Consider the following 12,137-nt stretch of genomic DNA (forward strand, 5'->3'; position numbering starts at 1 on the left):
TGCACATTAAAAGGCCCTAGGAGAAACTTTAGCCTCTTCCTGAGTTAAATTCCTCATGACATTAAATCTATGAGTCTTTGCATTGCTTCCATTAACATTGATACTGAACTTCAGTAGAAAATGGTGGGTAAGGGCCCTAGGTGGGACAGACTTAAGCTTGAACTCCAGAGCTGCTTCTAAGATAAGACCTCAGGTGCATTATTTACTCTCTCTATAAGATGGAGATAACGGCATTAACCCTCATAGGCTTCTTAAGAAAATTAAGGGAAATCATGCCTATAGAGTGATACCATAGAGTCTGGTACACAGTGTTCAATATGTGATAGTTACTGTTTTTAAGTTAATTGAACATTTTTTTTTTGGCCGTGCCACATGGATTGCAAGATCTTAGTTCCTAGACTAGGGATTGAACCTGGGTCCTTGGCAGTGAAAGCACTGAGTTCTAAACACTGTGCCACCAGGGAATTCCCAAGTTAATCAAACGTTAACTGGAATATATTTTCAAAAGCAATTAATTTTTTTGTAAAAATAGAAAGAATTTATTCATGGGTTTCTACAGAATAACTAGATGTTAGCCATTGTTTCTTTTTAAGCTCCTAGTTTAAAAGCACTAATTTCTCTATAGAAACACTTGTGCAAAAAAAATTGTTTTAATGTTGGTATTTTCTCAAATTAGAATTGAAAAAACATAGACTCCCTAAACCAATAACCACACTTACATATGACAAATTTTCTGAATAACACATAAAGATTAAGAGCTGAACATGTAGTTGAGAAAAATCACTTTCTATTACTACTCAGAGCTTAATTTTTAAAAATAAGTTATAGAATTTGGGGGATGATTTTTTCTTTCTTTTTTTTTTTTTTTAATGTGGTATGCGGGCCTCCCTCTGTTGTGGCCTCTCCCGTTGCGGAGCACAGGCTCCGGACGCGCAGGCCCAGCGGCCATGGCTCACGGGCCCAGCCGCTCCGCGGCACGTGGGATCCTCCCAGACCGGGGCGCGAACCCGGTTCCCCTGCATCAGCAGGCGGACGCGCAACCACTGCGCCACCAGGGAAGCCCCTGATTTTTTCAAAATATCACAGATATAATAAAACTGACAACAAATGTGATATACAACTAATTATCTATAATAAAAACCACAGCAATATTTCATAATAACCATAATTCCAAACTGGAGAATGATTTTAATACTTGAAAAAACAATGCTTCAACACTCTGCTACAAGAGATCTGGGGATTAAAGTTGATCCATTTTAGTTCCTACCCAAGGGGGCTTACTTGGGGGAATTCTGTAAGTAGGCTGATGCCTGGGTCTCAAGGAGGTTACCCTGGAACAGTAACATTTGGGGAGATTTGCAGAGTGCCTCAAACAAAACAGAGGAAAAAGTTACAGGCCCTGAATGATCCACAAAACACAATGCATGATCATGTCTTTTAAGTCTCCTATTAAAACTTCACCCCTTTTTCTTTCTCTCCAGTGCTTTTTTCATCATTCACATGAATTAACCACTAAAACCAGAATTACAAAGTGTGTTAGTTTTCTGTCTAAAAAGGGATGGTTGATAATTTATATGGAAATGTGCTTTATCTGTAGGAAAAACATAAAAATAACTCACATAAAATATGTTAGATATTTCTCCTGCTCTTGGATCCTTATTTTACACAGTTCTAGCTGCGTTGTTTGAATAATTTGACCTAGATCCACCACTCATACTTGGAAAATACTTAAAGGAAACTATTCAATCTAAGAAGTTGATACTCTGCTCCTCTGGTGAGAATCAAGAATGCTTAAAGCTGAAAGAGATTTTTAAACTCATTTATGAATTTCTCTGCCTTGATTTCTCACCCCCTCCTACCTCCCATTTTAAAGCCAAGATTTATTAACCTGGGCCAGTCACAAAGCTTGGGACACAGTCGGGAGGTCTGGACTCCCGTTCCAATTCCCTTTCCAGTACCTTACACAATCCACAAAAGGTTCTGTTTAAACCATTAATAAAAATTCGTCTAAAAAATGAGAAGGACACAAAGTCTATTAAATCCCTGTTCTGTTCTAATTCCCACTTATCAGAATAAGGGGATGATTCTCAAAGTTTGCAATTATAATTAAGGTACTGATGATTCTCAAGGTAAAATAAATAGTAACCTACTGAAAATCACTCCATAAAAGATAAGGAAATATGTATTAGTTCCTTTAAATTTCTTAAGAACCCTAGAAGTAAATGCTATTATTCCCATTTTACAGAGAAAGCAAATAAAGTACCTAAAGGTCATACTTTTAAGAAAGAGGTAGTTCTGGGGTTGAAACTTAAATCTGTCCTATCTGGGGCCCTTAACCACCATAAATTGAAGTAAATTTTAAAGAGTTCAGAACAGTGGCTCCCCACCAAGTAGTGGCGCCAGCTTTTGGGGGGCATTTGGAAGTGTGTGTCACAATAATCAGGTGCTCCTGACATTTAGTGTCTGGGGCCCAGGGATGTTAAACATCCTGCAATACACTGAACAGTTTCTCACAACAACAAAAAGTATCACTACCAAATGCCAAACAGCATCCCCTTTAAGAAGCAATGGTTTACTATAATGGAAAAGAATATGAAAAAGATTAATCACTTTGCTGTAAACCTGAAACTAACACAACCTTGTAAATCAACTATACTTCAATTTTAAAAAAAAGAAAAAAAGCAACAGTTTAGAAGAATAAAAGATTAACCTACTATAACAGTGTACCAGATGAAACAGGGGCTATCTGGGACACCACCAAGTGATTCCTCCAATAATCTCTACTCTGATGTTACAGTGAATAGTTCCCTTGCTTCTGGCATGGATTAGAAACAAATGCTGTCTAAAGTTACTTAATGTTCCCAAGTTTTCTCCAGCTATGAAAACATCTGAGAAGCTTACTGGGACCAAATATAAATAAAATGCAGAACTGCTTCACATGGTTTTACATTCAAATTTGACCAAGAGTTGGAAGAGACATGTTTTGTAATTTTCCACGCATTCATAATCACATGTATGGAAAATGTTCCTTAAAGGAAAACTTACTTGCATCTGAAAGAACCTAATAACCAAAATCTATGCTGTAAATATGTAAACCGATTTGTTTAGCAGCTTAGAGATGGGAAAGATTGGACTAGATTGGCATGGCCCAATATGAGGTATGAGAAGCCCTGAGAGTCCAGAGCAATTATGTTTTGAAGATCTGTAGTTTTTCTATGGAAATGCTTCAATTTTGCATTTTCACACTAATGACAATTAAAACCAAAAAAAAAAAAAAGTAAAAGATGTATACTTTAAATTACTGGGATGACCACCTTATAATCAAATACTATCCTGCAATTTTAGCAGTCAAGTTTATATTTGAATTTACAATCACACTGCCGCCCAATGGTTCTGGGATAAAGAGAAAATAAAAGAGGTAGATTTAATATGTAAATGTGCTTTCAAGCCAAATAAAAACCAAAAGCTGGTGTATTGTGCTATAGGACTAAAAGTTTCATGATTGTTATGAGAGACCCAGTGGAAGAAATGAATCATCACAAGGCAACTGTAGCAAAGGCAAGCTGACCTCACCAGACCCCCCTGCATCCCAATCAGGGCCACATTCACTCTACAAGGATGATTTAATGAATGTTGTCAATTTGTATTTGGCTAGACTTTTATCATTTTATTCATAATTAACTTATACATTTATTTTGGTATTACAGTTGCATAAATGCTATGATTAAATTATACCTACTCTTAAGAATTCCTCATTTAACTCACATTAAAATGAGAGAAAGTCAATACTAGGTATGGCAGATATCTGGAACTTCTGGATGTACTCACATCACTTTCTTTTGGGAATCTCCCCCCCCCCACCGCCCCACTGACATACCACACTATGGGTTACCTGCCCCAACAAAGTAGTGAGACAACCCTATTCTTCTGGACACAATGACTGGCCCAGAGCAGGCAAGTGATGCAAGCAAGGCCAAATAATTTTGAGAGGGCTGATATGGATAAGAAGGTACTTTTCAAACATGAGAAATTTAAGACCCACATAAACTTGCCAAGAAGAAACTTTTGCAGCTCACGAAGAAAGCCTACCAGAGAATAAAGCCAATGCAGCATAGGGCCAAAAGGACAGATGGAGGGAGGGAGGGAAGGAAGGAAAGAAGGAAGGAAGGAAGGAAGGAAGGAAGGAAGAAAGGAAGACAGATTGATTAGATAGACATACAGACAAAAAGAATGTTGACAAGATTATTTCACACCCAAACCAATCTCCAGGAATGTCAATCATGTGAGTTAATTATGTATGAGTTCAAGTTGAGTTTTTGTCACTTGTGACCAAAAGCTTTTTAACTAAGATACTGGGAATCAATAGGAATGTCTTTCTTTAACAGGGGAACATTACTTAAATTTGAAGGACACTGGACTACATGATCTCCTCCAACTCTAAAGTTCAAAGATCCTGTGTGCGTGTTTTAATTATTTCATCAGCTTAAAAAATCAGGATCTGTATATGTATAGCTGATTCACTGTTACAAAGCAGAAACTAACACACCACTGTAAAGCAATTATACTCCAATAAAGATGTTAAAAAGAAAAAAAAAATCAGGATCTTTACTCTTCTTATGACCTCAGTATATTTATTCAACAGAAAGTAGAAGTGACGATTTTTTTAAATAATTATTACCAGGGATATGATATCAGGTAGGGATCTTTTCTCTCCCAAATTCAGATGTAATAAAATTATTCAGAGAAGACAATTTGCAAAAAGTTAATCTTACTTTACAATTCAGAATCAAGAGAAAGGTCTCAAAGAACACAGAGGCTAACAATGGCACCTAAGACTTTATAAAGCATGTTCACTACAAACTACAAATGGGGCACATGGATATATATATCTCCATATATATGGCTTTTTTAAAGCTTTTAAGAATATTCATCAGAATGATTCTTATGAATTTAACACTCAGTTTTCTTTACCTGCCTTAAATATTTAGTTGGCAATAAGTATAAATTCCTATCAGTTAGGGAAAATGAATAAAGCACTCACACCATGAAAAAAAATATACGATTCAAAATAAAATGAGAATACCAAGTCGGTAAATAAGATTACAAAGCTAAATATCAAATGAATGACTCACGTGGAAAGACTTTGTTCAATTTTTATTATTAGGTTGTAATTCACAGGCACTTTTTTTTTTTTTTTACTGAGAACCTGATTTAACAGATATTTCCAAGGCCACATCAATCAGCTATAACATTGGTCAACAGAATCTACATCTATCCAGCTAAAGTAATCTCACAGGAAGTCCTGCAAAGTCAGTAGCTAGTCTGCATTCTAAACTCAAAAATTAGTCACTTTTCAACCCTCCAATATCAATCAACTCAGTGATTTATTTAATTGCCCTGCAGTCCTTACCAAAGGCTTTTATCCTAAGAAGAGTTTTTATCCTACAATTAGCCCTGAAAACAACGAAAAAAATCTAACTCAACACAACAGTTACAGGTTTAATAAACTGTTAGTTTGAAAAATATTTGGGGGACAAACTAATAAATACCAAGCACTTTTTTTAAGCCTTTTCAAGTATGAAAGAACTCTTTCTCAAGCATTATTAAAATGTAGCAGGAAGTTCAAGCAGTTTTAAGTTAATGCATGTTTTCAAATCTAGAGGAAGGGAAGCAACTTAGCAAGACATACTCTCTGTAATCAGATAAGGGTGAAGGTACAAACTTTACCCATACAACTTGAAAGCACTTTCAACTATTTTAAAAGAAATGATATCAGAGACCAGACTCAAGTCACTTCTTTAGGTGGAACTATTTAAAAAGGAAATTTTGTTGCACAACATAATCAAAATTCTAAAAACTGCTCATCTTTAGGTACTGAAGACGATATTAAGAAAATATTGGCAATTCCAATAGATCTTCAGATCACAAACTTTAAAAAAAAGCTACTGAATTGTACCACAAGCCTATTTAAGTGTTATACTAAGCAAACAGATTTATTTTGAATGACTAATTGCAATGCATTAGTTGTACCACAGTTTTAGGAATCATGATCTTGTATTGGGGGCTTTAAAAATGGAACTGAATATGAAACCTTGAGAACACTAGTGACAGAAGAGCAATGAGAAACATCATTTCAGGGGCTCCTACGGATTCTTCCAGATTCAATCCTACCCACATGAGTACTTTTAGGACACTAAAAGGTACCTTCGAGCTGGCTATAAGGACCCTGGTTATAAGCAATACAAGGATAAAAGGACATTATTACACCAGAATTACCAAAATGAAAATATTAGAAATATCAAAGCCAGACTGAGTCAATACCCACAGGATTTTATTATCTTCAACACTAGTGACTGCTTAACAAAATATGCTTAACAAATCGTGTCTGAAAATTGTGAGTTTATATTCCTATATGATCATAGAAACAATCATTTTTAAGATTGAATAGCAATATTTATTTTACACCTATCGTCTGACTTTAAGATAATATCTTGCAAAAAAAGTTACAGCTTTTACACAGGGAGATCACCTCTGTGCTTTGTGACCATGAGAGGGGTGGGATAGGGAGCGTGGGAGGGAGGGAGACGCAAGAGGGAAGAGATATGGGAACATATGTATATGTATAACTGATTCACTTTGTTGTAAAGGAGAAACTAACACACTATTGTAAAACAGTTATACTCCAATAAAGATGTTAAAAAAAAATGTGTATTTGATTTAAGTAAAAAAAAAAAAAAGTTACAGCTTTTAGAGATGAGAAAAAATAAGAAAAGAAAAGAAAGAAAAAAGAAAGAAAGAAAGAAAAGAGAGAGAAAGAAAGAGAGAAAGAAAGAATCCCAAACTCAGGACCTGGAACATCAACTAATTCCCCACAGCTTTGCAGTATCAAATAAAAGGTCCACCATAGAAAACTACATGCAAGTGTAAAACTTCTGTTTCTGGACTTTGATCCAAGTGGTCATAAAAAGTTGTCCTCACTTAGTATCTTCTATTTCCAGTATATGCCAAACATTCTCAAACTTTTGTCTAGTACAAAACAAAGCAATAAAAAGTCAATCATATTACCCTTACAATTCTAAATGATCTAAAACATCGTGCACAATCACAGAGCTGATTAGTAACTAATGAAAGGTAAGTTATTCTAATAAGCTGTCAAGAATAACAACAGCTGTTAAAGTGGCATTAGCACCAGAAAGGCTTCATCTGTGAATGCACAAGCATTAAAGCCCTTAATGAACACAGCATCTCAAACTCGTAGGACTGCAAAGTTTTCTACGATAGCCAGGGTGGAGGTTTTCCATAGGTTTTAGTTACTAGCCTCAAAGTAATTTTTATGCCTATAGATTATGTTACGAATTGTTCAACTGACACTCAAAATTCGCTTAAACAGGTTTTGATTGCTGAAAAGCACCTATTTCTGTGCTGCAAGCTATAGCTTTTAAGGAGGTGCTTAGCTCTGTATTTGAAGATAATTATAGGAAACAATGTAATACAGCAGCAATAATTGCTTTCAAGGTCAACCAAAATTCACAGGTGTTTAAATGAGAGTTTAGTGCCAGAACCTTCCTTCTATTCAGTGACTATTGAGTGCAGACCATTCAGTCCGGGGAGAGAATAGAGAAGCATGCATGAATGTCAAACAACAATTAAATCAAATAAGGTAGAAATAGTTCTATCAATGAGACTGTTTACAGGCACAGATGGTCAATCTTAGTGAATCCAAATTTATTTAAAATCTTAAAACTCGCCAAATGCCTCTACAGAGCTATTTTGTTGCATGGGTTTCCTGAATCACATACAGTATTCATTTTTTACATTGTGTAACAAAAGGGAATAAAGCAAAGTAATATGATCTTCTTGTTAAAGCAAACAAACAAACGATTTAGCTGTAAAGTTAAGGTGTCTGTAATAAGATTTGACCACAACCATGTGAATCACACAGTGTTCAGCAGGTTGGCCTTTTTATAATTAACTAGTGCCCAATCTCTCATTCTTATTTTAAGTCTCCAGTTAATGCCATCAAATATAAGTCCAAACTGGAACACTGTTTCTTGAAAAACCTCTGGCTACGCATAAGACTTAGATTACATTCCTCACACTGACAACTTTCAGTGCCTTGTAACTCCTAAAATTGAGGGCCTGCCCTACTCTTGAATGTCTTACACTTTCATTTTCCGGCTTACACTCAACATAAACTCTTCTCTTAAGATTATATACACACACATATATATCACAGAAAGGGTTCAACTTCTTGTCAACATCAACTGTAATGTAAAAACCCTAACTGAAGAAAAAAGCCTTTAATAGAGTCTCAGATGGTCTAAATTTTACACTAAGCAGTGTACTTTTGAGAATTGGGACTTTAATCCTATGCTACTTGGGGAAAAAAGTAACGTGAAAAGAAATGTAACTTAACTCATTCAATTTATTTTCCAAAAAAAAGTAACTCAAAGTTTTGGCAGGCTCTCAAAGTGAAGTACTTTTATGTATGAGTTAAAACCAGCCGCCAAACAATCCCAAGTTTATGTCTTTAAAGGGAGAGGGGGGAAAAAAAAAGACAAAGGACATTTACGCTGATTTTAAAATAAGTAATTTTGCTCTTTCTTAATAATCTGCCTGAAGAACATCTCTAAAGAACATCCCCCTACACATTTAAAATATCAGCCCAGTTCTCCTGCCCATTCCCCATTCTATGCGCTACAGTTCATTAAGGGCGGAAGAGGAGAAGTGTACAAGGGTGAAAGCAAACCGGGGACAGATGGCCTCGGAGGAGGTGACCTCTCAAAACTGTTGGCTCCCAGCAATCGATAATTCCAGACCTAGATGGTCTTAGTGCCTCACTCCAAACTCACAGAAAAGTCCTCTTCGAAAAGAAAACACTTTCCATTCAGGGTTTATCCTCTGGTCGCTCCAGATTTAGGATTTTGATAGAAGGCGAAAGCGGAGAAGAGGATTTTAAAAGGAGGGCGGAGTAATTAAACAGAAGAGATACGATTTGCGCCGAAGCCACCGCCTCTATTAAAAAACCCCGAAAGTGATCAAATCGACACCAACTCTGAACGTTCGTTAGGAGACGCGGAGTTAAAAAGAGCCCCATCTAAGACCTCAAGGTATTACATCCACAGGAAAGTAAAGGAAGACAAAAATCTCATAGAGTCCATTTTCAGTGAAGCGTCGCCCCGTCGGTGTGACCCGGGTGCCACCCCCCAGCACCCGGCCCCCACCGCGCCCCCGGGGAAAGTAGGAAAGACGGGGGGGGATGCTGAAGGAAGTACCTTGTTTTGTCCCCAAAAGGCAACATAGCAAACGTGGTGAGTTGGAGGTGCAGATCAGGAGGCCTCGGCGGACCCTGGACTCCAGGAGGCGCCGGGGGGCGACGACGTGCCCAGGTGAGGCCGGTGACTCGAAGCCGGCTCCCCTACCGCCCCCGCGGTCGCGCCACCGCCCGCCGCCGCCCGTTCGCCCCGCGCTGCGCCGCCCCCTAGCTGGGAGCGCCCGGCCGAGTCGCAGCGGTGCGCCGGCGAGTGGGAGCCCAGCGCCCAGCCCCGGCCGGCCCCTTCACCATCACCGCCCCGCGTGCGTCTCCCTCCCGGCGAGGCTGCCAGCGTCAGCTGCCCGAAGGCCGCTGCCGGGAGCCGGCGACGGCGAGGTTCGGGCCCCTTCTCCAAAGGGGTGCGTCTGGGAGTCAGCCCGAGTCCGAGCGCAGCAGCCTTGCCCGCGCCCCGGCTTCGCACCAACTCCTCCGGCTTCGGGGCACCAGCCCGCCACGCACTCTCCGTTCCACCCTCCTAGCCCCTCGGCTTCAGCCTCAATTCCTCTCCAAGTCTCCCGCGAGCGTTTCCCACGCGCGCCCCGACTGCTCGCTGCGCAGCCGCCTCCCAAAGGACAGGCTCCCTCCTCCCCGCCCTCCGCAGCAGCCGTCCCGGCGCTTGGCTCCGGACCAGGAAGAGCTGGCCTCTGGGGTCGCCTCGGGCCGCGGGACCTGTCACCCGCCGGGTCCGCTCCCCGCCGCGCCTCCCCACCGCCCTTTGTGTGCACGCCACGAACCCCTCCGCGGAGCCCGTTCGGCGGCGCCGCCTTGCGCGCAAAAGCGAAGGAAAGGGGAAGCGCGGGACAACCAGGGGACTGGAAGCGGGCAAAAGGCGACAGCACTCACTTTGGGAAGGTTCCGGCATGTTGCTGCCTTTGGGCTTCTTCGTGGTCTCGCCCCTACCCGGGCTTCCCCGCCCCGCCAGGGCCGGGGCGAAGAGGGACGGGGGAGGAGCGGAGCCACAGCGAACGCGTTGGAAACGGTGCTTCCGGAGCTGCAGGGAAGGGGCGTAAAAACTGTTTTGGTTTCGCTAAGGAGATTTAGGGGAACCAGGAGGCTAGAGAAGGGCTAGAGGAAGGCCCGTGAGCGCAGATATTTGAAAATAATATTGCTCCCAGGGAATACCAGGGCTGCCAGCCTGTGTGTGTGTGTGTGTGTGTGTGTGTGTGTGTGTGTGTGTGTATGGGGGGGGGTCGGGACGTGCATCTTTGTATTTGAACTTTGTGAGCAAGTTGGATCGAATCCGACGGTTTTTCGACTGTACTCGCCTTAAAGTCGAGGTCTCTACACCGTAACAGGATCATGGCCCTACTTCAAAAGCAAAGGGCCTGAGATTGGAGACGGTTTAATGGTTAACGAAGGGGAAAATTCAATAGGGGAGAGAGATCAGCCCCAGGTCTTGTATTTGAACTTTGTGAGCAAGTTGGATCGAATCCGACGGTTTTTCGACTGTACTCGCCTTAAAGTCGAGGTCTCTACACCGTAACAGGATCATGGCCCTACTTCAAAAGCAAAGGGCCTGAGATTGGAGACGGTTTAATGGTTAACGAAGGGGAAAATTCAATAGGGGAGAGAGATCAGCCCCAGGTCATGCTCCATGCCCCAGCAGGGTCTTCCGTGGGTCCTCTTCTTACCTGGTGCCTTTCCTAACAAAGTAAGAGAAGGTAAAGTCCCAGTGATCGTCCAGCCACGCTTCGACCGAGTCCTGGTCCCACTGCTGCTGCGGCCGCGCGGAGCCGGGGCCGCTCCGCTCCATGATCAGCGCGGCGCGTCTCTGCGGCTTGCTGGTGCTGGTTTTCCACCCCAGCTGGGGTCCCTCCCTTGGAGGAGCTGGACTCTGCCTCGAGACCCTCCCCGTTCGCCCTGCTCCAGTCCGGCCGGCTTTCCGCGAAGCTGCTCAGGCACCAGGCCACCCTCCTGCCGCGCCCCGCCTCTCCCGGTCCTCACCGCTCCCAGGTGTGGCGGGGTGCAGCAGCCCCGCGCTTTCCCTGGGGTCTGGCTGAGACTGGCTCTCGCAGTCTCTCGAGTCCCTAGATTCCGAGGCGGCCGCGGCGGCGACTGGCGAGCTCTCCGGAAGCCTAGTGGCCAGGACTAGAAGGAAGCCAAGGCGGCCGCTGGGGTGCGCTGTGTGCCGAGCCGGCTCCAGGGGAGCGCGCAAAGGTGACTCCGGGTGTGTTCGCTAGGCGTCCCACTCTAGGAAAGGGAAGGTCGCGCTGTGGAGAACCATCCCAAGCCCAGAGGGCGGTAGCTGGGGTTATTTTCGCCCGAAAATGAGAGGTGGTGGTAGCCCGGGCACTTTTCCTCAGGCCTGGGAGAACAATGACAGTCCCGCCTCGCTTTCCACCAGCCCAGCGCGTGGGTCTGGGAGGAGCGGGGACGCACCTTCCTCGGAGCTCAGCCAGCGCAGTGGCTCAAAGCGCCCCAGCCAAGGACCACTCCTGGGTAAGGAGAGTTGGGGCGTGTGTCACCGCAATAGATTTGCAGGTCCTGGTGGGTAACTTCCAACAAAACCATTCCCGTGGTTTAATGTTAATAATAACAACAATAATAATTATAAATTAAGTGCCTTCTCATCAAAGGCTTAATTTGCATTAAGCCCCTTTTCCTGACTGGAAAAAGGTAGATTGAAATACAATAATCACGATGGTTTGTGTTTGAAGTCAGAAAACAAGGGCGTCTCCGTACAGTTAGGTTAACTTGGGAGTACGGCCACTACGCAGGTACCAGAGCAGCCAGTTAGCCCAATTTTAAGTTAATTCATCATTTATACTGAACTGGAATTAATACACACACACCACGAAGAAAGTATCTGTTTAAAAGGGCTCAG

At 42.3% G+C, this 12,137-nt stretch overlaps 1 protein-coding gene across 3 annotated transcripts in view; it reads right to left on the minus strand.

Moving 5' to 3' along the window:
• The window catches only part of PDE5A (phosphodiesterase 5A), a 147,268-nt gene extending 135,942 nt beyond the window's left edge, over window positions 1-11,326 (minus strand). Inside the window, exon 1 of one of the 3 annotated variants that reach the window (XM_024119197.2) lies at window positions 10,945-11,326. In XM_024119197.2, coding sequence (XP_023974965.1) covers window positions 10,945-11,066 — 122 coding nt within the window. In that variant the 5' untranslated portion in view covers window positions 11,067-11,326. Of the gene's footprint in view, window positions 1-9,275; window positions 9,345-10,156; window positions 10,203-10,944 lie in introns of those variants that run through there. The other 2 variants (XM_024119199.3, XM_028492240.2) reach the window with 2 other exon arrangements.
• Window positions 11,327-12,137: the final 811 nt, after the last annotated feature.

Source organism: Physeter macrocephalus, chromosome 7, assembly GCF_002837175.3.
Source record: "Physeter macrocephalus isolate SW-GA chromosome 7, ASM283717v5, whole genome shotgun sequence".
Classification (NCBI taxonomy): domain Eukaryota; kingdom Metazoa; phylum Chordata; class Mammalia; order Artiodactyla; family Physeteridae; genus Physeter; species Physeter macrocephalus.